This window comes from Babylonia areolata, chromosome 24 (genome assembly GCF_041734735.1).
Source record: "Babylonia areolata isolate BAREFJ2019XMU chromosome 24, ASM4173473v1, whole genome shotgun sequence".
NCBI classification, from domain to species: Eukaryota; Metazoa; Mollusca; class Gastropoda; order Neogastropoda; family Buccinidae; genus Babylonia; species Babylonia areolata.
Window position 1 is genome coordinate 33,425,452 of NC_134899.1, and position 27,478 is coordinate 33,452,929.

The 27,478-nt window shown below is 40.3% G+C and overlaps 2 protein-coding genes across 2 annotated transcripts; one reads left to right on the top strand and one right to left on the bottom strand.

Annotated features, from left to right (window-relative positions):
• The first annotated feature begins 2,383 nt into the window (after window positions 1–2,383).
• LOC143298495 (nuclear pore complex protein Nup54-like) lies at window positions 2,384–12,556 on the top strand. Its single transcript, XM_076611310.1, has 10 exons — window positions 2,384–2,773; window positions 5,451–5,528; window positions 6,966–7,189; window positions 7,666–7,850; window positions 8,043–8,242; window positions 8,906–9,054; window positions 9,441–9,548; window positions 10,421–10,540; window positions 10,874–10,984; window positions 11,980–12,556. Exons 1-10 carry the CDS (start codon window positions 2,401–2,403, stop codon window positions 12,091–12,093), a joined length of 1,662 nt encoding a protein of 553 aa, XP_076467425.1. The 5' UTR covers window positions 2,384–2,400; the 3' UTR covers window positions 12,094–12,556.
• A 234-nt stretch (window positions 12,557–12,790) lies between these two features.
• LOC143298494 (RNA-binding protein RO60-like) lies at window positions 12,791–27,137 on the bottom strand. Its single transcript, XM_076611309.1, has 3 exons — window positions 26,979–27,137; window positions 19,556–20,642; window positions 12,791–16,232 (listed from the first exon to the last, which is right to left on the bottom strand). Exons 2-3 carry the CDS (start codon window positions 20,594–20,596, stop codon window positions 15,549–15,551), a joined length of 1,725 nt encoding a protein of 574 aa, XP_076467424.1. The 5' UTR covers window positions 20,597–20,642; window positions 26,979–27,137; the 3' UTR covers window positions 12,791–15,548.
• Between the last annotated feature and the right edge of the window lie 341 nt (window positions 27,138–27,478).

The window sequence follows — 27,478 nt, forward strand, 5'->3', positions numbered from 1 at the left end:
CTTAGTTTCTTAGAGTGTTTTGAAACATAGTTATTGGTACTGATGACATGAATAGTAATAACATTCAAAACCGTGATTGAGGTGGGTTGTTGTTTTCTATATACAAAACGTTTAAAATTTCAACGAGAATGGAACCATAGTATATTTCAATGGATTTAGATGGATGTATCAACCAGCACTAGCACGTTTTTTTTATGTGGCAGACAATATCAAAAGGCAGTAGTCAGTGCAAAATATTTGACAAGGAAGTATAGGAATACCAAGCATACTAATTTTCGTTTAAGCTTTCAAATTGTCATGAATCAGGAAGTCATATACAGGACCCTAGAAGAGGTAAATGCTTTAACATATATAATGTAAACTTGAACTGTTATGCATCAAATTTTTGAATTACAAAGAAATTGTAATCGTTTCTCGAAAGATGTAATTGTACGATCATAACTACCATCTAGAGCTAAAAGGCTACAACGATGTTGTATCAGAACCTCTGTTTTATTGACAAATTTGAATTTTTCCCCCTTCATTAGCATATATTGTTCTCTCTCTCTCTCTCTCTCTCTCTCTCTCTCTCTCTCTCTCTCTCTCTCTCTCTATCTATCTATCTATCTATCTATCTCTCTCTCTCTCTCTCTCTCTCTCTCTCTCTCTCTCTCTCTCTCTCTCTCGTGCTTGACTGACTGTTTATTATTACATGATGCTCATATTGTCCTAAATGGTGATTTGAATAGTAGAACCTCAAACATATGTCAATATTTTTCTGATTTCTACAAGCAGCATGAAAGTCATTCTATCAATAATTCACGATATTCAGAAGATAATCTCTTGAACAATTATGTTAAATTGTTGTTGAATTTGCGCACTGCCTTAGATTTATGTATTTTAAATGGAGTATGTGAGGGCGACCTCCAAGGTGGCTATACATACATTTCGGATGCTGGATGCAGTGTCAACGATTATTTCATACTTTCAAAAGATCTCTTTCATATTGTGTTTGATTCATGTGAATTAATTGTATCAGAACGTATTGACTCTGACCACCTACCTGTAACACTCCACGTTGTTTTTCCTAAAGGTAAGAATTTTGATGCAGCTGAACAAAAACAGGACATTGTCATTGAAAAAATCATATGGAATGAAGAATATGTTCAGATATTTCGTGATACTCTACGGAATGAGCAGATTAGCACAAAAATTGACAATGCAATAAGTTTAATAGATGTTGATGTGAATGATGCACTAACATTGTTGAATGAATGTATGAAGGAAAGTGCGGAGTGTATGAAAAGACGTGTGCGTGTCAATAACAACAAGGTACGTGATGACTGCTTTGACCATGAATGTGCTGTGAGTAAGAGAGAGGTAAGAAGGTTATTACGGATTAGTCGACGGACATTACAAATGGAAGATAAAAACACATATGTAGTTGCAAGACGAGAGTATAAACATTTATTAAAGAGAAAAGAGAAGGACTTCAATAAATCTTTAATGGATAAGCTTGTAAGATCTATACATAGCCAAAAGGAATTAAGGAATAATATTAATAGAGTTTCGCAGAAAAGAAAACAACCGAGACATACTATTAATTGTGACGTTTGGTTTCAACATTTTCAATCTTTGTTACAATCAAATGCTGATAACGAGCAAAATGAAGTTATTTTTAACGATGATGCTATAAATGATGATGAAGCAGATCTTTACATGAATCGACCAATTTCTAAAGAAGAGGTACTACTGGCATTGAGAAAACTTTAAAATGGTAAGGCAGCTGGTCCTGATGGAATTGTTAGTGAACTGTATAAATATTCTTCTGATCAAGTAGTTCTTTTCTTCGTTAAGTTGTTTAATAAACTGTTTGACAATGGTGTATACCCTAATAACTGGATAGAATCTATTATTTTGCCCATTTACAAGAAAGGTGATGTAAATAATCCCAATAATTATAGAGGTATTTCTTTAGGTGATATAAGTAGTAAATTGTATGGGATAATTATCAATAAAAGATTACAGGAATGGGTTGACGAAAATAACATCACTGGGGATCATCAAGCCGGATTTTAAAAAAAGATATTCTACAGTAGACCACATGTTTACGTTGCTTTCACTTGTTCAGAAACAGTTCTCCTTTAATCGAAAATTGTATGTCGCTTTCATTGATTTTGAAAAGGCGTTTGACTCTATTAACCGAAATCTTCTTTGGCCTGTTTTACTAAGGAATGGTATCAGAGGAAAACTTTATAACTGTATAAAAAGTATGTATAATGTAGTAATAGCTAGAGTCCGTTGTGGTGCCAAACTGACTGAATTTATCAACTGTACAGCTGGGGTTAGTTAATATTCACGTGGCTTGATCATTTCCGTTGACATAGGCAGGGGAAATCACTCACGGAGCAGACCAAAAACATGGCGTTCAATTTCGGGAGCACAACCTCACAGCCCTCGCTGTTTGGGGGGACCGCCACCACTACAGCGTCATCAGGCTTCGGTGGATTTGGGCAGGGAACTAGCACTGCAGGAGGATTTAATTTTGGGGGTGCAACGACGACTCAGCCTTCCACGGGATTTTCCTTTGGCGCTCCCACAGCGACAACCACCGCCACAGGACTGTCGTTCGGTGTTCCCGCCAGCACTTCCGCTGCCCCGGCTGGTTTCAGTTTCAACTTTGGGGGACCTACCCCAGCCAGCACTGGGGGATTTGGGTTTGGCACCACCACCACCACAACATCAGCTCCCACATTTGGTGCAACAGGTTTCAGTGGACTTGGATCAACAACAGGTTGGTCAAATCCACTGCTCTACACACACACTCACACACATAATGATCACAATACCCTGGCAGTTCTACTTTAGTCAATGGTTCAGTTCAGTTCATTTACTCATGGAGTCGTTACTGCGTTATTACAGATCCATATCGCTACACCACATCTCCTAAGAAGATGCCTGACCAGCAGCATAAGCCAACGCGCTTAGTCCTTCAGAAAAGGAAAAAAAAAAAAAAATTTTTTCAATAGACCCCTGGAGAGCTCCATGCTTACACGGTCTGTACTCTTGAAGTTGATTAGTTGTCCGAATTTGCGAGCAATGAAGGCAATCGAAAGTGGCAGAACATGTGGACAGCAATCTTAGGGGTTTTTAACTTTTTGTTTCATATTTTAATTTTCTTATTGTACATATGATAGCACTTAATTGTACAGTGTTTGGTTGTTGCAATAGAGGCTATCAACTGAAGAAAAGGGGAGACAGCAAACTGAAATCCATGATGTGTTCCACTTAGAGATCAATGTTCTTCTGCAAAGCACTTTTCAGATAATCATTGTAAAACAGTAAAAAATTAACAAGTTAATATTTGTTTTTTGGAGGAAACGATGATGGTGAATGTTGCTTTTCCTCTCTCCATGACACTCATGAAAGTCTTACAAAAACTGTAGATACCACATGTACATCTTTTGTACTGGTGTGCTCGGCATCATGCACCAGTTGTAGTCAAACAAACAAATCATGATGATGAATAGTGTTCAGTTCTATGAAATGAAATGTTGGTGATTCTGATACTTGAGCATAAAAAGCTCTAGCATATTCTTCTCTTTTTTTTCTTCTTTTTTTTTTTTTTAACAAGTCTTATCCTGTTGACCAGTGAGACAATGAAAGTTGTGTGATCAAACGCAAATCAAAAATCATTCTTTATGTTCATCACTGACAACAATTGAACAAAACACACAAAAAATATCTTACATGGTGACAAGTTCATCAAATGAACCCTCCAGTCCACTGTCTTTTTCCTCATGTGTAAGAATGATTTCAATGTCTCTAGGGTCCACAAATTCAGGAACTGAAAAGACAAAGCGTTGAGAAGCTCATGTTTGCTTGTTTTGACTGTGTCGATTGCCTTTGGCTCTGCTTACATCTGGGATGAAAGTTAGATGTGCAAGCGCAAGATGAAGATCCAAGAAGGCCGCAGAAATCTCCAAGGGTTTGCTCATTTAATTCAGGGATATATTTTAACTGCTATTTTTATGCATGGTTCAAACAACAGTATAATTATTTTGGCAATATCCATGTTTCTTCCCCCGTGTTCTTTCCATTCGGTTTTGTTCCAAAGATGGAAAAAATTGTAAATTGGTTATTAACATTGTAATATAGTATATAATAATATATACTCTACATTTCATACGGTGTCAAGAGATGTAAAGAGGGCCAACCAAAGAGTGGAGGGAAAGAATTGTAGAGTATATATTACATATTACAATGTTTTTAACCAATTTACAACTTTTTTCTCTTGTAAACAGAAGAGGACAGGAGAAAAAAATGTGAATATTGCCATTATTTTTTCATTAGACAATGATAATTGATAGTTGAAAAGAGGGTCTGGTAATTCTTTCTGAAAAATACACATCTGATGTGACTGAATCAAAGCAATTTTATGATGAGTGTTCCTTGTTTATGGCCTCTCAACCTATGTTGATTTTGCAACACAATATCAGTGGTTTTCAACTCAGATTATTGTGTTCTTTTGTTCTTGTTTAAATCTTGCACAGTCATCTGGCAGTAACCAAGGGTATTGAAGTTTACATATCACTTTTTTTTATGAGATAAACAATTAATGTTTGGACTCCAATCACTTGGTATTCAACACCTGTAAATAACTAGCAAGGTGGCAGTACTTTAGGGACAGTTCACAAGATTGTGCCTTAAATACGTGAAGATCTAACCCCCTTCTTGCAGATCTTTGAGACATACATATTATACATGTATTTTATCCAATTCACCTTGCCATTTAGGTTCAAGACTGAATTCTGTCAACAGACTTTATTGTGTTATATAAGACTGATTTGCAGTAGATGCAGATAGTGTAATATTTCAAAGGAAAATACAGTCCTCACAACATAATGCAGATTATCTGATATCATCTGTAAAGTTTGGAAGGGAAAGTTTTGTGTGCATTTTGGTAACAAGTAGCTTACGCTACTTAGACTCAGAGTGCAGTCATTTCTTTACCCGTATGTTTGTTTGTTGTACTTTTTATCAGCAGGACATGGTATTTCTTTATGTTATCAGAAAGTCATGTTATTTCTTTTATGTTATGACTAGTATTCATCTTGTTAAAACTTAACTCAGTTACAGTTATTTTCTTACATTATAATTGGCAAGTCATGTTATGATGTTAATTGATATTTTCCTTGAATTATGTATGTTGAGCAAGTTAAGGATCTCTTTACATTATCAACAGCTAATTAAATTATTTTCTTGCATTTTGATCAGCAAGTCATTTCTTTACGTTATGATCAGCAATTTTTAATTCTTTACCTTTCTGGCTTATGATCAGTAAGTCTTCTTATTCCTCTAAATATGTTTGTAATTGGCAAGTCATGTTATTTCTTTACCTTATCTGTTATCACTTATGGTTGACAAGTCATGTTATTCAATAAACTGATTCACTTAAACTCTGTTTGCAGGGTTTGGTGGCTTTGGTTCTACAGGATTTGGAAATACCAGCACAGGATTTGGTGCCACAAAACCTTCATTCAGTTTTGGTGAGATATATGTGTTTTTAGTTCTTGTTGTTGTTTAGTTTTGTTTTGATTAAATCTAAACCAAGTCATAAACAATTTAAAATACTGTATGAAGAGAAGGAGGAATTGTTTAATCTTTCATGCTTTGGGGTTGTTGTTTTTGTTTGTTTGTTTGTTTGTTTGTTTTTCTTGTTTGCATGGTGTTTTGTTGTGAACATTGGACAAAGATCATCATTCATTCTTTATCAATTGAAAGTGTGGTATTTTGTTGTGAACTACATTGCCCAGTGATATTTCATTCTGTGTGTCATTTTTTTTATGTCTGCATGCATCTGTGTGTCATTGTTTGGTAACTGCATGTATTTGTACTTGTATTTGTATTTGTATTTCTTTTTATCACAACAGATTTCTCTGTGTGAAATTCGGGCTGCTCTCCCAAGGAGAGCACGTCGCTATACTACAGCGCCACCCATTTTTTAAAAATTTTTCCTGCGTGCAGTTTTATTTGTTTTTTCCTATAGACGTGGATTTTTCTACAGAATTTGCCAGGAACAACCCTTTTGTTGCCGTGGATTCTTTTACATGCGCTAAGTGTGTGCTGCACACGGGACCTCAGTTTATCGTCTCATCCGAATGACTAGCGTCCAGACCACCACTCAAGGTCTAGTGGAGGGGGAGAAAATATCGGCGGCTGAGCCGTGATTCGAACCAGCGCGCTCAGATTCTCTCGCTTCCTAGGCGGACGCGTTACCTCTAGGCCATCACTCCACATGTATACTGTATGACAGTCATGTCCATCTGTGACCATCAGAACAGCAGAAGAGGCAACTGCTGTCCTTAATATTTGGGCTAAAATTTGACCACAGTGGACTGGAGAGTGTCTTGCCCAAGTTACTTCCCCACTCTCTCAAGCAAGAGGGCTTTACCTATACAGCTATAGGACAATCAGCATTGGGATGGTCCCCAAAGACTAACTAGCCCACAAGGCTGCAACTTTAAGAGCCAGTGCAGTATTGCCTCCACATTTAGAATCATAGTCCTTTAGGGTTTACAAAAGACATTGCCATACTGATAGCTGCTGTAAATGAATTCCTGTTGCAGTGGAGAAACCATTGATCATGCAGCTCTCACTCTGTGGCTTGCCTAATTGAAAGCTTACATCAGTCTGTGAGATAAGACCATGTTTAGTCTGTTTTTGTGTGCATATAGTGTTAAACTGAAAGGTAGCTGTTGTCCTTGAGGTCAGTGTGTGTATACATACATGTGTGCTTGTGTTTCAATGTTGCATTTAAGAATTAGACAGATGTTCTCTCTTCAGGTCAGTGTGTATGAGTATGTTTCATTGCATCATTTAAACTTGAAGATGGCTGTTGTCTGTGAGGTAAATGTGGGTGTGTGTGTGTGTGTTGTTTTCCATCACTGTCATGTTTAAAGAACAAGAAAGATGATGTCCCACAGGTCAGCCCCAGGCCCAGGCCCAGCCTCAGCAGCAGGATGCCCAACAAAATGGCCTGGCCAACCTGGCCATGGCCGTGTCGGTGCCCCAAATCTTTGGGGATGAGCGGGACGCCATCATCGCCCGTTGGAACCAGCTGCAGGCATGCTGGGGGACAGGCAAGGGCTACTTCAGTCAGAACGGCGTCGTTGACTTCAAGCCAGATAATCCATTCTGTCGATTCAAGGTAGTCTTCACAGTGATCTTCCCCTGTCTGTCTGTTCCCCCTCTTCCACTTTGTTCTGACTTCAGTGTGCTGCTTTTGTCTGTCACAGCTTTCGTGGTTGATGTACATTGGAATGTAGTGACAGTGGTTTTCAGTCACAAAGTATTGCTGTACGGGGATTGATGACATACATATGATATTATATGACTCAGTACATTGGAATAGAATGGCTGTGGTTTTCAGTCGGTCTTACCCTGTGGAGAATAATGACAACAGTATGTTGTATTCATGACTCAGTACACTGGAATAGACTGACTGTGGCTTTCAGTCACAGAGTATTACCCTGTGGAGACTGATGATATCAGTGATCAATATATAAATCAGAGTGCTGAAAGCCCAGTCAGCAACAGAAGCCATGTCCAAGCCATCAACACGAAACATGCTGAACAGAACCTTCACTCTATGTATATCGATGTGTGTTATGTTTGTGTGTGCAGGCGGTTGGCTACTCAGCAATGCCCAAGGGGCGGGGGGAGGAGGGGCTAGTGGTGGTAGTGGTGAAGAAGAAACAGGAGGAGGTGGCAGGCGCCCAACAGCAGATTGTGGACACCATCACCAGACTACTGAACAAACCTCACCTGTCTGTCTGTGTGGAGGGCGTCAGGCCTGTGCCTGAGGATAAGTGAGTTGTGTGTGTGGGTGTGTACCTGTGTGTGTGTTTCTGTATGTGTGTGTGTGAATGCCAGTATATATTACCAGACTGCTGCATATACCTTACCTTTGTGTGGATTGTATCCGGCCTGTGTCTGAGGATAAGTAAGTTGTGTGTGTGTGTTGCCTTTTTCACCTGTTCTGTGATATGCGTTGTTTTCAGAACAGAGCTGGTGATCTATGTGTTGGAGCGACCGCCCCAAGGTCCCGCCAAGCGTATCCCTGCCAAGGAGTTGTGCACCTTCCTACAGCAGCCAGCCCAGTGGTCCCAGCTGACAACTAACCTGGCTGCAGACACCATTGCCCCCAAGATGGGCTGGACTCCAGAACAGCTGAAGGAATACCTTGACACACCCCCTGCAGGTGTGTCTGCTGATGAATTCGTTGCTTGTCTATATGACTGTCTTATGTCCATGTGTGTGTGTGTTGTGTGTGTGGAAGGTGGCAGAATGGTTAAGATGCCCATCTGTCAGTGCAGTATCCTTGAGGGTCATGGTTGGAATCCCAGTCTACCAAGTTTGAATGGACAATCAAACTTAGTGTCAAGTTATTGGATGAGATGATAAACTGCACACACTTGGTGCACGGAAAAAGAAGGCATGGCAACATAAATGTTGTCCTCTGGCAAAATTCTGTTGAAGAAATCCACTCTGATAGATACACATTCTAGCCTGGCAGATGTGTAGCGTAGATGGATTTTTCCAAATAAAATGACATCTCCTTTAGAAGCTGAAAATGAAAAACTGTGTGTGTGTCTGTTCTCTGTGTGTGACATGCCCCCTGCTGTCTGCTGCCAACATCACTTTTCTTTATGGCTGTCTTGTATGTGTGTCTATGTTAGGTGCCTGTTGTATGCATGTGTGTGTTACACACCCACTATGGGTCTGTCTGCTGATGACTTCACCACTTGTCTATGTGTGTCTGTATGTTTGTGTTTGCAGGTGTCTGTGATATGTGTACATGTCATTGTGATCCATGTACATTTGTGCTAAGTATGTACATGATGTGCACACTATCTGTGTACAGGCCTGGACCCCCTACTGTGGAGACAGGCCAAACTGGACAACCCTGACCCTGACAGTCTGGTGCCAGTGGCCATGGTGGGTTTCCGGCAGTTACAGACACGCCTCAAACATCAGCAGGAGGAAACCAGGCTGCATCAGCAACGACTGGATGTAAGTGTTAGTACACCACGACACATACCAACACCCACACCACCACACCACCCCACTAAACACCCCACACCACCCTACACCATGTCCTGTATCATAGCACACCACACCCCATACCACACTACACAACATTCTGTTCCACACCATCACACACTACAGCCCCACACACACCTCACACCCCACACCTCATACCACACCACACACATTCTGTTCCACACCATCACACACCACACCCCCACACACACCTCACACCCCACACCTCATACCACACCACACAACATTCTATTCCACACCATCACACGCCACACCCCCACACACACCTCATGCCCTACTCCATACCACCACACCACACCATATACCCACTTCAGATAGTGATGATGATGTGACAGGTGATGGCGGGGGACCTCAGTCAACTACAGACCCAGCACAGCCAGACGCTGGCCAAACTGGACGACTACAAGAGGAAACACCTGGAGCTGAGTCACCGCCTCCTGAAGGTATTACACTTACTGTTATCCACTTCTTCACGTACCTTCAAGATTTTTAGAATTGTTTGTTGGCAATCTGTATATGAAATCTTTCAGCTCATGGAAAGTCCTCAAATGGGAAAAGAATGCTCCTCAATGCAAAGTAATGGAAATGAACAGAACCACTTAGAAAATACTTGGGGGTGGGGGGTTGGGGTGGGGGGTTGTTTTCCCAAAATAGCTTTAAATAGAATGATCTAGAGATGAAGAGGACAGATGGCGTGAAAACCTTGAGAAAGACTCAATTGTTTATGTTTTTCATTTTTAAGCCTACATTTTCACATTCTTTCTTTTCATGACTTCATATTCATATTCTTCATTTCAGCACTTCTTTCTCACATTTTTCATTTTCAAGACTATTTCCATCCAGTGAAGTCTCTTAACATACTGATACTGAGTGATGATTTGTTAATTTTTATCATAGCTTATTAACAACTTTAGACTTAACCCATTCAAGCCAAAGGAGTTTACAGCCTCGCCAGGTTCCCCTGCAATATTGATGTGGAAAAACGAAGAAAATATACTGAAATCAATTGGTTTTCTTCCAAATTGACACAGGCGGAAATACTGTAGAAGTTAGTTCCCTTTGTTTGCAGTTTATGCATATGATACAAATTTTGACACCAGGGCAATGCTCAGGTGCAGGGCTGAATGAGTTTAGTGTTGACCAGTTGATGTAAAAGTCCCGTTTAATTACACAAAGTCCGGTTTGTCTTGGTGTGAAGGGGACAAATGTCCTATTATGTTTGGCAGGTTTGTTTTGTTATTGTCCATATGGATGAACATCCCAGCTGACAGCAGTGTGTCTGTGTAGTACTGATAGCACTGTATTCTGATAACAGGTGATAGTGAAGCAGGAGATCTGCAGAAAGCTAGGCTACGCTGTACAGGTGGAGGAGGAGATGCTAAAGGTTCAGCTGGAGCATCAACAGGTGGAACTGAACCACCCCACACAGTTCAAGGTACGTACCCTCCTTCCTCTTCAGCACCATGTGTGTCTGTGGTGTGGTGGGCTCTGTGTGTCTTGGTGTCTGTTATTGACTGTTTGTAATTTGGTCTCTGTGTATGACATGTGTGGGTTGTTAATGACTTGTGGGCTCTATGTGTGACGTGTGTTGTTGACTGTGTGTATGGCGTGTGTTGTGGGCTGTCTTTTTTTAACGTGCATTGTGGGCTGTGTGTGTGTGATGTGGGCTGTATTTGTGTTACATTTGTTGTGGGCTGTGTTTGATGATGTGTGATGTGGCCTGTGTGTGATGTGAATTGTGTGCGTGACATGTGCTGTGGGTGTGCAGGGGCGCCTCAATGAGCTCATGTCACAGATACGCATGCAGACACAGGTGGGCTTTGGGAGAGATGAACCCACTTACCAGATGGATGCCAACATGCAGGCAGAGATCAAACAGGTATTGGAAACCTGCAAGGGTGTTCTGTCTTTTAAAATACAGTACATGGTGGAGCGTATTGCAAATTAAGAATGTGAATGCGTTTGAAACCTAAAAGTGAAAAAGTTCAATTTTTCCAAGAAGTGTAAACTTGCAGCTTTTTGTCTTCCATTCTTCAGCTGAAAGAAGACAGCTTTTTGTTTTCCAAACATGTGTTTAGCACTATGTATATCAGCCTGGGTTGGAATTCTTCTTAAAAGTGGAATGTTTTAATGTCATGTTGAGCTCACATAATGTGCTTTTTGTTAGTATATAAGTTATCATATATAATGTAGTCACATGTTTAGTTCTTGAGATATTCCAGTTGAATAATTATTGATGAATGGAAATTTCCCATTCACAGTATGGCAAAGAGTGAGTGGATTTTCCCATTCACTGAGTGATTTAAAGTGAGGGGAATTTCCCAGTCACTGAGTGGTGCAGTGACAGGAATTTCCCATTCACTGAGTGGTGTAGTGAGGGGAATTTCCCTGTTCGTGAGTGGTGTAGTGACAGGAATTTTTCATTCACTGAGTTGTGCAGTGGCAGGAATTTTTCACTCACTGAGTGGTGTTGTGACAGGAATTTCCCATTCACTGAGTGGTGCATTGACAGGGATTTCCCATTCACTGAGTGGTGCAGTGACAGGAATTTCCCATTCACTGAGTGGTGCAGTGACAGGAATTTCCCTGTTAGTGAGCGGAGCAAAGTTGTGATGGGAATTTTCCATTCACTGGGTGATGTAAAGTGAGAGGAATTTTCCATTGTCTGAGTGGTGCAGTGAGGGAAATTTCCCTGTCAGTGAGCAGTGTAGAGTGAGGTGAATTTTTCATTCACTGAGGGGCGTGCAGTGAGGTGAATTTCCGTCAATAAGTGATGTACAGTCTGGTGAATTTCCCAGTAAGGGAATGTTTCAGAGTATGGGGAATTTCCCTGTCACTGAGTATTGCAATAAGGGTTAATGCCATGTGTTTCAGATTCTGAAACAGCAGCAGGAAGGACTGCAACACCTGATAGATGTGATCAAAGAAGACTCAAAAGACCTGGAACGCATGGAACAGATCATGGCCACGTCCACTGTGAGCAGATAGACATCCACTGCCTGTTCACAGCAACATCCACTTTGTTGGACACAGTAGGGGAGGGGAGGGGATGGGCCGTCTGCATTGTCTACAAGTGAATCCCGTTCAGATCTGAACCCAGGGATTCCTGAAGTGTGAGCACAGATAAGGGACAGTGCCACACCTTCAGTCAGCAGATAACATTTCATATCTGAAAGAAGAATTGACTTGCAGAGCATTACACCTGTCTGATACCACTGACCTGACCCAGAGGAAAACTGAACGCAGTGTGTGTATTGTGGGATTATTTTGACAACACTGAATTGTGCATCTACATCCACAAGTGCTCTGGTACAGCAAATACATACAAGTACTACACTGAAACATAGTACCCAGGTGCTTTTTATCTAATTACTGTGTGTGTGAATGTGTAATGAGCTTTTTTGATCTGCATCAGAATAAAAAAAAAATAAGCACCAAATGTATCAGACTTGTCTTTGTTGTGTGATGATGTTAAGAACACTGTTCCCAGTTGACTCACTTGTGTTATTACACATGTGAGTGTCTAATGAATCTGTTTCACTTGTCTGTGTGTACATATATATAAAATTATGTATGTGTTTTGTCTGTTGTCAACTTAATTCATTTTCTCTGTAAATATTTTTTAAACACACACACAAGCAAAAAGAAAAGAAGAAGAGGAAATGGGGGGACACTGGACTGTTTATTTATTTATTATAAATATGGCAAATTTCCTGATAATTAAAATGATGAAGTGGGAAGTGTGCATTATCACACATTTGTGAAGCAATGTTGTGGGGTTGGTGTAAATAATCAAATATGTCAGAACTGAACCCTTGGATAAGCAATTGGTGCTGGTTTAGAAAGGCTAACAGTAAAAGTAGACAGGTCTGTTGAGTCCAAATTGAAGAGATTTCTTACAAATTGTGGGAATTATTTTGGGTGACCCAGGATAGACTTTACAGTATATTAACCCCTAGGCTGCCTATATGACAAGATAACTCTTCATGGCAAGCATGTATGCTTCGCTGCCACAATGACGAGATCACTCATCATCGAAATATTCTGACTTTTCCCTGCTTTGCATTCAGTTCGTTGACAAAAATGCTGGTAGCTTTAGTTTGGGGAATCTTTCTAGATTCTATTCATAGCTAGAAACACCATCAACGTCATGAGGCAGTCCTTTATTTGAACGTTTTGGTTGGGTTACTGGCCGCAGTGTTTGCCTGGCTCCTCTCCTCGCTCGCTCAACAAAATGTCGGACTGACGCGGTGCTTAAGACATGCGATCGTGGCGAACAAAATCAACCAAGATTTCTTTCTTTAGCTGATGCTGAGAAAGAATTGAAGCATAAATTCGAAGAAGACAGTGATGAACATGTATAGGATGATTTGATAGAAAATAAAGGGATCAATCAAGAGAGTGGCCAAGATATGACTATTAGTGAGTGATGCCAGCTGAACAAACCTTAGCAGCCGACAGAAAGTGACTGAATTATTTGCACGACACAGTGTGAGTGATTTTCTTGGCACTCAGCCGACGTGGTCTGATGAGAACTGGATAAAGTGACCCTGTGAGAGGGGTGAATAGGAGGGGGATGGAGACTGAGGGGGCGTGGCCTGTCATCCACATTATCACTTAGAGAAGTCACAATGCATTGTGTATCTATCTCTTTTTAATTTTTTTTATTGTCACGGTGGTTGTTCTAGTGTGATTTTCTGTGTGCATATATCCATTTGTCCAGAAAATATGATATTTTAGTGCAAATTACCTGACTAATATTTGTAATGAATAAGTTGAAAATGTGACAAAAAACAAAACACTGATTTCAAAACAACAGCATGTCACTAAAAAATATATAAAATGGGAAGACATCATGTGTTTTGTATTCTTTATTTATTTACCTTTCAGAAAATAATTTTTTACTTTTATGGGTCTTTCTCCAATAACAAAGAGCACAGAATTTTTTGAAAATTTATAATTGTTTTTTGTGGAAAAAAAAAACCCTGGCAAATAGATTTCACTTAAATCTTATTTTCCTGGCAGCAAAAGGGTTAATTTAGAACTTGTAACTTGTTCAGTCAGGCCTTTGGAAAATAAAATAAAATGAAGAAAAATTAGATGAATAAATTTTTAAAAAAAATTTTTTAAACAACAAATAAATATACTAAAAATAGGAAAAAAAAATGATAATACAGATAAATGAATACCAGAAAAATGAAAAAAAAAACCTGTCAGTATGTCCTCTGTAAACTGTCAGTGTGTTGTCACATTGTGTAACTGTCAGTGTATCCTTACACTGTAAACTCTCAGTGTGTCCTCACACTGTAAACTGTCACTGTGTCCTCATACTGACTGTAATCTGCCACTGTGTCCTCACAATGTAAACTGTCAGTGTGTCCTCACACTGTGTGAACTGTTGGTGTTTTCACTCAATGTAAACTGTCAATGTGTCCCCAGACTGTAAAGTGCTCACCACCACACAAGTCCCTTTACGTTTCAAACCAGGCAGTGAAAGTGACAGGCAGTGGAAAAAGGAAAGGATGGATGTGAAAGAAAGGCGATGTCTACTTCAAAGCGTTGTTTCCTGTCACAGTACTTTTCACAATAACTCCATGTTACACTGTCAGTCTATGTTGTCTGTGGAGATGGGGTTGACAACAGACTGCAAGAGATGAGTAATTTCTTTTGTGGTGTTTGTCTCTGGATATAATCATCTTTTTTCCCAGAAATACTCTCAAACACAAAGGTTGACATCATACACACAGCCATTCACACAGGGCACTTTCAGACAAAACAGGTGGGCTTATATTAGAAATAATTTACTGACAAATTTACAAGAAGAACAATTTACATTAAGAACAACAAGAAATTATTCTCTCTAAATATTTGACAAATTTACAGTAAAAACAACTACAGTTCACATTGGAGTTTCAGTGGCAAACATGTACGGACAACACACAATAGCAATGTTGTCAAAAAAACTCAAGGGAGTGAGATACTGCAAGTACAAGGAGGGACAAGCAGAGATGTGTGTCGTATGTCGACCCAAAACCAACTGATGTGAAAATCAGGACCAACATTACATGAAAGGAAAGAATATAATTTACAAAAGACCCATAAACCAGCCAAAAGAAGCTTAACAATAAATACAATCAATTAATATCAGTACATGTATAATGTATGTATAATCGTCTTGGATGAAGTATTGGCTTCACTATTGTGTCAACATCAGATTTTGTTTTCCCACCCCAAAAACAATAGTGACTGCATCAATCAGATTGTATTTTCCCACAACAAACAACCTGAGCTACGTCTACAGCTAATCGTTTATTTTCCCACAACAAACTGAACTATGTGAATATGTCTATAGGAAATCATTTATTTCCCCGCAACAAACTACTTGAGCTGTTTCCCCTGCAACGCTGCCTGACAAAACTGCACCCTGATAACCTTTTTCCACCTCAGACATCGTACAGAGTGCCTGCAATGAACTGCTGGAGCACAGAGGGGGTGTCAGGGTCGAATCCGACTACGTCCATCATGTTGAGGTCCTTGGGGTCAGCTATAGTGAACCCCCCACTGGACATGCCGACCACAGCCAACCTGGCATTGTGGATGCCACTGTGTTTCCGGTACCTATTCAGGGCCGCTGCTGGCGTGATTGAAGAGAACCTGGTTTCGGAGTCAGTGTAGACAACAAAGACGTCATACTGCTTGTTGTTGTCGATGGCCCACATCATTGGCTTCGAACAGTCAGTGCCACCACATGGCATGCCCTCCACTGTCGCCACAGCCTCTTCAAGCTTGCAATCCTTTTGCAGCTGCAAAGGAAGGAGAAAGTCAGTGAATGCCACCATGTCCACAGAGGATTCCGCATGGAGGGTCACCAGACTCATAGCCACTGAGGCCAGGCGAGGGGTGACTGACGCACGTCCACCGGTGATGGGGGTCCAATCCATGGAGGAACTGACATCCAGCGCAATCAGGATACGCTTGTGGGTGGGCAGCACGTTACCAAAGGCCATGTAGAAAGCTTGCTCCATCGCCTCGCACACTTCTGGGACAGGCTGCCAACGCAGCTGGCCCCTGGCACCTTTACCTGCACGGTACGTGTACCATGCCGTCAGGATAGCGTAGGGGTGAACCTGGAACCACAGGAACATTGTCATTGTATGTCACTGACCACAGAAAATATGCATCATTGTATGTCACTGATTACATGAAGCATTGTATGTCACTAACCACAGAAAATGTGACACTATGTCACCACAGAAAACGTCATTGTGTGTCACTGACCACAGAAAATGTCATTGTATATCACTGACCACAGGAAACAGTCACTGTATTTCACTTATCGAGGTAAATGTGTCATTCGACTCACTGCCAATGTCCACAGTATGTTGTATGTTACGATGATATATCATTGTATGTCACTGAGTATGAAAAACCATTCAAAAGGTGAAAAGTGAACTGAACCTGTTCACAGTTCATTCAGAGAATTTTGTAAATGTTGAGGATTCAGGGGTAATAAAAAAAATCAAATTTTGAAAACACAAAAACTGGTATGAAACACAGCTATAAATAGTAAATGTTTTTGAGAAGGAAAATGAATGAGGATTCTGAATCTGGACTTCCCCCCAGTTATTCTTTTACTGCAGATTTATAACTGTTCCAGCATATCAAAGTGAGGATGATCATTTTTTGTGAAACAAAAAATATGTTTCCACCACCACAGAATGACATCCAGCTGGAAATTTTATGACATGCTTATTGTTTATACCCGAAGATGAGAGGAAAACATGTTATAAGTTTATGATAACAATCACAACTCTTGCAGACATGTAAACGAATAACTGTCCCAACAATGATAAACATGGGTTCAATCTACAACAAGAAAAGTCAATCATATAATCAGAATCTGCACAGTAAAGCTTTCTGACACCAAAGAACTTCCTTCTTCTGAGGGGGAAACTCTTTCATAACACTACTCATTTTTCGGGTTACAATTGGGCTGAATAAAGAATCCGCTGTGCATAAAAGTTTGCTTCCTCTGAAAGAAAGTTGGTAATCTGATCAGTGACAAAAAGCATGAAAAAAAACGTGTGTTCCCATTCTTTGCTTTTTCAACCCTCTGCCTCATGAAAATCATGGATTATTGGCAGTTCTCCAAGCAGTGGCTGTATTCAGACAGCAACAGTTCTCTGACATCCACAGTCATGCCATCTTCCACACCTGACTAGCCTATAAACTCTCATCTCACACCATTCCCCTGGTTCTCTATTTTGCACAGATCTTTTATAAGGCAAACCCCTTTTCACTGGTCTTCCACAGGTTCCAGTTAGCAAATCATTATTGACAAGAAAGTGGTCTTCCTCCTGATCAATGCTCATATAAATAATGATTTTTTTACTGCAAGACACATCTGTTCAAGCTAACTGTTTCAGTGTTTGTCTTGATATCACTGAAAAAAAATTGGATGAGGAAAAATCAGAACAGATGAAGAACGTCAGTGACACTGGCGAAGCACATTGTCAAGGACATCTGCAGCCATCTTTCAGGCACAGAATGGGTTAAGGATTTGGTAAAGAGCTGTGCATCCTGAGCCATGAAGAGTACAGTTAAAACAAGAGAGGCAAGGCCTTCAAGACTCATTTGTGACACACACTGTATCCAGTAAAGGAACCATGAGAGAGAAAAAAAAAAGTGTGAAAATCTTTATAATGAGTCCTGTATTAAAAAAAATAAACAAATATCAGTAAGCTTTGGGAAATTTTTTTTGTTTTTAATATATATATATATATATATATATATATATATATATATATATATATATATATATATATATGTATATACATATATAAAAACACAGGCCTGCTAGCAGGATCGAACCAAGAACGTTCTATTCAGAAGTTGTCTTATAAAAATATTATTGTATTTGAGGTAACAACACCATTCAAATCATGTTTTCTTGACAAATCTCTAACATCTTAAGAAATTCTTTTAATTCAGCCATAAAGGAGACGCTGACACTGCCACAGGCACACTGAAACATCTCTAGACCTGCACAAACCACTCCAACAAGAGGCTGACCGAAACTGAAAGAAAATGTCAATTTTTCTTTTATGTTCATTCCAGTTAATTAAGTATCTACTTTAAAATATTCACATGCAGTAAACACGACAGTGGTGTAGTTAGTGTTACTGTATATGTTCTGTCCAGAATTTATATTTCATTTCTTGTAACTGCGAACAAAAAAAAACCTGTCATGCTGTCTTCCCAAACATAGTCTACGTTCTGGCAACTGGGAAGAGGTAAATAATGTTTTTGGATTCCGGAAGGTGCCTCAATGAAATAAAGCGTTAATGATCTAGAAAGACAGCTTAATTTGGGAGACTTACAACCTGTTATTGGTATGACTGTGAAGGTTTTGTTATTGTTTTTTTCACTATGTTTAAGCCAAATTTTGTATTTCGCAGACAAAGTATTTCCAGAGAGAATGTCAATGTTAGAGTTTATCACGGACACACAGACATTCATACAGTCAGACACACATACAGACAACCAAACACCAGATTAAAAAGAAAGGGATATAACTGATAAAGGAGTTTGTTTTGTACTGAAGCTAAAACTAACAGAAATAAACATTAGTATAAAGTCCTGGTACACATGGAGTTAACCCAAAATTCTTAATCTTTTTTTTCCAGAGCTTGGACATTATCTGGTTGCAAGAAAAACCATCAACTGTGGAAAACTAACACGCACATACATGGCACCGTCACTTGTCTGCCAAAAGCAGATTGCTATATAAGTCTATTGAGCAAAAAATATGTTGAAATAAAAAGGACAATTTCTCTTCTGAAGTGGACAATGTAACTGCTGAGACTAGTAAGAGAATCAACACACTAGCACATACACACATACTGTCTGCACACACAGTCAAATGCACACAGATATATATAGACAGTAACAGATAAGACACAGTGACATACAGATACAGCCTCAAACACACAGTGACAAGAACATTGACCCAGCAACACGCATGACATACACAAAGACACAGAAATACAGTGACAAACAGTGATACACAAACAATGATAGACAATGACACATGGACTCAGTGATCAGTACACTGATAGTGTGACACATAGTCACATCCAAACAGGCACGCTCAGACATGGTGTTATGTGTACACAATGACACAGTGACACAGATGATGCTGTCACATCAAAACAAGACACAGTGAAACACACAAACAATGAAGCACAGACATTGGCATACAGACAGTGAAACACAAAGTGACACACAAACACTGATATACACACACAGTGACACACAGAAAGTGGCACACAGTGACACAGACACTGTTATTCTAAAACAAGTGACAGTGACACAAACAGTGACACAGACACAGTGCTATTCCAACACAGAGGTCAGGCAGTGTGTGGCTGTGGCCCAGTGGTCGCTGTACCTTGGACATTCTGACAGCCTCCTTGTTGGTCAGTTTGCTGACAACCTTGTCCAGGTTGGAGGTCGTGTCCAGCAGTCCGGTCAAGGTGATCTTGTTCAGGTTGCGCATCAGGGCCATGAGAGGCATCTTGTCCAGCAGACTCTGCCACACCCCCGCAAAGCGCAGCATGCCTGTTGGCACATGCTCCCGCACAAGATCGTGCTGCTGCACAAGGGAAATCACTCTCTGCACCACATCCTCCTCCTCCCCCAAGTCCATACCTTCCCCCTCTGCTGGCCGCTTTGGGGCCTGGAGATGCCGCACCTCCTCCACGGCCTGCAGGTAAGTGAGGAGGTGGGGGAGATGGTGGCCCGTGCAGCCTGCCACCCCATCTTCCAGGTAGTAATCCCTGGCCTCCTGCAGACCTTTGGACATGTAGCGCAGAATAAAACCGACGGCATCGTTGATGGGCTTGACATGGCCCAGGCGTAAGATGTCGGCATGGGACCACCCGCCCCGCTGTCGGTACTTGGTCACCAGCATTGCCAGTCTCTGGGGATTGTTGGCAAACTGGTTGTACCACCGGGCCACTGCTCGACGCAGCCCTCGTCCCCAACCCGCAGTGTGATTGGGGTCACGACACAACTTGATCAAGTCCACAAAATGGAAGAGGTGGGTGGGGATGGTGCACACGTCCATGATGGCACGGAAAGCAGCTGCCTTGGTTTTGCTGTCCTCTGACCGACAGCACAGAGCCAGAACCAGCAGCGGAGTGTTCATTCTGATGCAGCGTCCTTTGCTCACCACTTCCACCACTCTGTCCACCACCATCTCCCCCTCCCCAGCCTCCAACAATCTGCTCACACACTGCACACTGTGTGACGTCAGTTCCTGTTCTCTGGCATAGTAGCTTCCGCCCTCTGTGCCCAAGATGAGGAACCTCATCAGCTGCTGGTCATCCGTGATGGTGTACGCCATGAGATTGCCTGCACTGTCTATACTGCCCTGAGATCCTGGGGGCACTTTCACAGCACTGGTACTACCCATCACTGAACTCATCATGGACACTGCAGTCTGTCTTATGCCATCAACCTCCTCCTCAGTTTGTCTGCAACACATAACAGCAATATCACACACATACTAGTCACTAGTTTTAATCCTTACGTCACATGTAGGGTATGTCACACAACTAAACATTACTTGACAAACATGGACAAAGCACCAGATTATCTTTTCCTGAAAAAAACAAAAAGAAAAAAAGACATCAACTTGGAATAATTGTGTTTGTAGATTTTGGCAACAATAATCTTTTGATGCAAATTATATTGAACAGGTAATCAACAAACTGAACAATGCAGAACAAACAGAAGTCGTCACCTACTAAATACATGTCATGTTTGCAGCACAGCCTGACAAATGGTGACCTGTTTCAACTGGTACACACAGACACTGATTCACAAACACAGACACACACTGAACTGTGAAATTATACGAAAAAATATTTCCTCCCTTTCTTCAACAGGTCCTTACCCTGCTTTCAAACTCAGGACTCTAGACTGAAAGGCTAACACTATATCCACTGAGCCATTGTGCCTGTCTTTGAATTTTCATTTTCAGCAAGTATGGATGTCCAGAGGCCTTGTTAATCAGGTGTGCAAGATTTTCACTGATATTTATGACATTAATGTGAACTGGACATATGACAGACATTGTTTCTGTTTCAAACAATTCATGACATGTTTTTTTTTCTTTCTCCATTCCAGGACTGTAGTTCTGATGTCAGTCATCTATGGCTGGTACAAGCTTTTATCTGACTGTATCATTATGATATACAGCCATGCTCTTGTTTTCAAAATTCAAGGGTCACACTTGCAATCTGACAGCACCAAATACCTTGAGAGGAAATGTTACAACATTTTATACATATTGACAATAAACACAAAATTTCCTTTCCTCAGACTAGTGTAGTAGGATGTTGTAACCCCTATCTCCTGTAGAGTTGTATGACGGTGAAACCCCTATCTCTGATAGTGTTGTAGGATGTTGTAACCCCTATCTCCTGCAGAGTTGTATGACGGTGAAACCCCTGTCTCTGATAGTGTTGTAGGATGTTGTAACCCCTATCTCCTGCAGAGTTGTATGACGGTGAAACCCCTGTCTCTGATAGTGTTGTAGGATGTTGTAACCCCTATCTCCTGCAGAGTTGTATGACGGTGAAACCCCTGTCTCTGATAGTGTTGTAGGATGTTGTAACCCCTATCTCCTGCAGAGTTGTATGACGGTGAAACCCCTATCTTTGATAGTGTTGTAGGATGTTGTAACCCCTATCTCCTGCAGAGTTGTATGATGGTGAAACCCCTATCTTTGATAGTGTTGTAGGATATTGTAACCCCTATCTCCTGCAGAGTTGTATGAGGGTGAAACCCCTATCTCTGATAGTGTTGTAGGATGTTGTAACCCCTATCTCCTGCAGAGTTGTATGAGGGTGAAACCCCTATCTTTGATAGTGTTGTAGATGTTGTAACCCCTATCTCCTGCAGAGTTGTATGACGGTGAAACCCCTGTCTCTGATAGTGTTGTAGGATGTTGTAACCCCTATCTCCTGCAGAGTTGTATGATGGTGAAACCCCTATCTCTGATAGTGTTGTAGGATGTTGTAACCCCTATCTCCTGCAGAGTTGTATGATGGTGAAACCCCTATCTTTGATAGTGTTGTAGGATGTTGTAACCCCTATCTCCTGCAGAGTTGTATGATGGTGAAACCCCTATCTCTGATAGTGTTGTAGGATGTTGTAACCCCTATCTCCTGCAGAGTTGTATGATGGTGAAACCCATTTCTCATATAGTGTTGTAGGATGTTATTAAAACCCTTATCTCTTATAGTGTTTTGGGTGTTGTAACCCCTATCTCCTGTAGAGCTGTATGATGGTGAAACCCCTATCTCATATAGTGTTGCAGGACGTTGTAACCCCTATCTCCTACAGGATGTTATGACCCCTATCTCTTATACAAGTTAAAGTGTTGTAGGTTGTTGAAACCCCTATCTCCTGTAGAGCTGTAACCCCTATCTCTTGTAGCGTTATTGGAAGCTGTGAACCCCATCTCCTGTAGTGTTATACAGTGTTGTAACCCCTATATCCTGCAGAGTTGTAAGTGGCTATTATAACCCCTACCTCCTGTAGTGGTTTGGGTGTTGCAATCCATATCTCCTGCAGTGTTGTAAGTGGCTATTATAACCCCTATCTCCTATAGTGTTTTAGGTGTTGTAATCCCTATCTGCTGTAGTGTTGTAGGATGTTATAAATTCTATCTCTAGTAGAGTTCTAAAATGTTGTAACCCCTGTTCCCTGTGGTGTTGTAGTTGTAACCCGTTTGAAGGGCAGTCTACACACAGTGATGTCATGTCCAGAAGCACTTTGCATCAAATACTAAAATCTTCTGGACAATGTTCCCTAACCTGTTGGCAGAACATTTTAAAATACTAACTGACAATATTTACCGAATGTGTGTAATCAAACCCTACTTGGAATCAAGACCAAGTCCTTTTTATGAGCCACTGAGACCTTGATACTGATAGTATTACTGCTGCTACACATGAACACCCTGATATGTCACCTGTTGTGGTTGTGTTAACTACACATGTACACAGCATGCACGCCCTGATAAGTCACATGTTAGTGTGTACACATGTACACAGCATGCACACTCTGATATGTCACCTATTATGTTACGACACATGTGCAAAGCATGCACACCTTGATATGTCACCTGTTTGAGTTACTACACATGTACACAGCATGCATGTCCTGATATGTCACCTGTTAGAGTTGCTATACATGTACACAGCATGCACACCTTGATGCATCACCTGTTAGAGTCACTACATATGTACACAGCATGCATGCGCTGGTATGTAACTTGATAGTGTTACTACACATGTACACAGCATGCACTCCCTGATATGTCACCTGTTATTGTTATTACATATGCATTAATGTACACAACATGACTGCCCTGATAAGTCACATGTTACTGTTACTACATATGTATTAATGTACACAACATGAAGGCCCTGATATGTCACCTGCTACTGTTACTACATATGCAGACAACACGATCGCCCTGATATGTCACCTGTTACTGTTTCTACATATGTACACAACATGATTGCCCTGATGTCAACTGTTACCATTACTACATATGTATTAATGTACACAACATGATCGCCCTGATGTCAACTGTTACCGTTACTACATATGTATTAATGTACACAACATGATCGCCCTGATGTCAACTGTTACCGTTACAACATATGCAGACAACATGATCGCCCTGATATGTCACCTGTTACTGTTACTACACATGTACACAACATCATCATCGCCCTGATGTGTCACCTGTTACTGTCATTACATATGTACACAACATGATCGCCCTGATGTCAACTGTTACCATTACTACATATGTATTAATGTACACAACATGATCGCCCTGATGTCAACTGTTACCGTTACTACATATGTATTAATGTACACAACATGATCGCCCTGATGTCAACTGTTACCGTTACAACATATGCAGACAACATGATCGCCCTGATATGTCACCTGTTACTGTTACTACACATGTACACAACATCATCATCGCCCTGATGTGTCACCTGTTACTGTCATTACATATGTACACAACATGATCGCCCTGATGTCAACTGTTACCATTACTACATACGTATTAATGTACACAACATGACTGCCCTAATGTCAACTGTTACCGTTACTACATACGTATTAATGTACACAACATGACTGCCCTAATGTCAACTGTTACCGTTACTACATATGTATTAATGTACACAACATGATCGCCCTGATGTCAACTGTTACCATTACAACATATGCAGACAACATGATCGCCCAGATATGTCACCTGTTACTGTTACTACACATGTACACAACATCATTGCCCTGATATGTCACCTGTTACTGTTACTACATATGTACACAACATCATCGTCCTGATATGTCACCTGTTACTGTTACTATATATGTATACAACATTATCAATGTTACTTCATATACATGTACACAGTGTGCATGCCCTAATCTGTCACCTGCATAGATGTTGCCTTCAATCATAATATTTTATATGCATCATGCTCATCCTGATATCACCTGTTAGTGTTAATTCAATGATATACATCATGCAAACTCATATTTGTCACCTGTTTGTCACTTGTTAGTGTTACTGCTATTGTGTAGCCATCTTGCAAGGACCAGAACATCATCTATAAAGACACATTCATTCAGTCTGTGCCAATCAGAGAGCCACTCTTTTCATTTTTACGCTCCTAACCATGCAAAGGTAAACAAACAAACAAAAAAGGTGGTTTTATGACATCATGATAATGTTAATATAAGGTCATTTCACATCTTATCAATTAGTATTATGCCTAATTCATGATCAGAAGGGTTGATAATAAAATCAGAATCATAATTTTGGCAGTATCCATATTTCTTTCCCCTGTGTTCTTTCCATTCAGTTTTGTCCCAGAGACCGAAAAAGTTGTAATCTGGTTAATAACATTGTATACTCAACACTTCTTCCCTCCTCGAATGACGTAAAGGCCAGTCAAAGAGTGGACAGGAAGAAATGTAGAGTATAAATATACACTGGTATTAACCAATTTACAATTTTCTGTCTTCTAAGTGGAAAATTACTGGGAAAGAAACTGTACTATCTAAGAGAAAATAAGTCTGATACATAAAGATTACAAACAAAACAGTAACATTTGGCATACAACATGTACACACTGAACAGAATCACAGCAAATATCACCTATCCACTATATGAAACACACACACATACACACACACACACACACACACACACACACACACACACACACAAGCACATGCACACACACACAAGCGCATGTGCACACCCACCCATATGCATACACCCATTTTTGTTGTACACTTGCACAATGTATCAAACAAATATGGTAGTGAAGTCAATATAAAACAATTCAAAGCTGTAAAACATTTCTCATATGCCTGTACTGCACTAATTTTTTCTTTTACATAGGTCCTTTAATTTACTGTAATCAAAATAATAAGGAGTGGAGAAGGAGCGCTCAACTAAAGAGGAAACATTTTCCACAGGAATGATTAAAGAAGTATTGGTAATACTAATAGTAGTAGTAGTTGTCTGCCTAGGCCCAACCGCCTTTTTTTCTTCTTTTTTTTATGTCTGCTTCAATATCTGTCTCTTTTTCCTTATTTGTGGGATATGCATACACTATGTTGCTGCTTCATTCATTCACTCTTAATTCATTCATCAGTGTCAAAACATTTTTCTTTTTATTTGGTGTTCATATCAGGGAGATTTTTCAACACATTAGTATTCTGTGCAAGTTTAGTGTCAACTGGTAGTGCATTCCATAGCTGTGCCATTCTGTTAGCTACAGAATTTTTCCTCAGGTTGGTATTACAGTGCTCCTTAAAAATTTTCATCACTGAGTTTCTTGTACTCTCATTATCTGACATTCTGATTTACATTACATCGTTAAAGCAATTTAATATTTTGTTGGTTTCGATTAGTCTCCTCTTAACCTTCCACCCTTTAGTGAATGCAGATTTATGAACGCAAGTCGCTGTTGGTAGCTCATAGATTAATCTACATTCTTTTGATAATTCTGTTGCTCCTCTTTGCAATCTTTTGCAACAGATTGTCTCTTGAGGTACTGGTGCCACACAATAGACCGCTGGAGAGTTCCGTGCTGACATGACAAAAAGAGGCACGTCACATGCTCTGTGCTCTATAAGTTGATTGCTCTCCAAAATTTCGAGCAACAAGGCGATCGAGAGAGGCAGAACGTGCGAAACAGAAGGGTTCTTTCTTCGATTAATTGCTCATATTTTGTTCTTTTTTCATTGCGCACATATTGTACAGAGTTTGGTTGTAACAATGGAGGCAATCACCTGAAGAAATGGGGGACAGCTCATGTTTGCTGCTTTTGCCTTTGTCGATCGCCTTTGGCACTGCTCGCGATTTCGAGTAAATGTTAAATGCGTATGCGCAAGATCCAAGATGGCCGCGGAACTCTCCAATGGTCGATTACCATATTCTATGAGTGAACTAAAGAAATCTTTATATAGATAAAGAAAAAAACGTCTTTATCTAAATATGTATACACTCTCTTCATTACTCCAATCATCTGATTACATCACTTTGACATTTCTCAATATCCTGTGTGGTGTCTTCTATTTTCGCATGGTATTTGTTTTCTGGATTTTATTTCCTACGTGCATAACTTTAGGTTCCTAACCATGCAAACAATCAAACGAACAAAATAGGCAGCTTCATAACGTCACATGTTAATGAAAGGGTCATTCCTGCTCGCTCTCTTTCTCAGTCTCTCTCTCCCTCTCTATGAATTACTTACTTTCGGGCAATGTCGTGTTTTACTCTAACTTCGTTGGAAGCGTTGAGTTTAAACAAACTGCATAACAATTAAGAATGATGACACGGTGTCATTCAAATTCTGTTTCACAAGTTGTTCGGCTCCATCATGTTCATTCAGAACCGCATAAAGTCACGTGACGTACAACCGAGCCCAAACTGGTATTTGTCCGTGAAAACTGGTATTGGAAATTCTGCGAATGGCCTACCAGTTTTGGCACACTCTCTTTGACCATCCATTTCGAATGACTTGTTTTCGGCCAGTTAGGTCACGGACGCCTACTCAACTTATGTTTACTTCCGTGAATAGTCCCTTCTGAGCGGAATGTGTTATATGCTGTAATTGTTATCCCTCTTTTTATTCAATCCAAATTAGTGTTTCGTTTTGGATGGTAGCGTCAGATTTACATTCAGAGCAAAGTTCTCATTATTTCAATAAGTTCAGTCAACTCAAACATGTAATATGCATGTCGTCTTGATTAC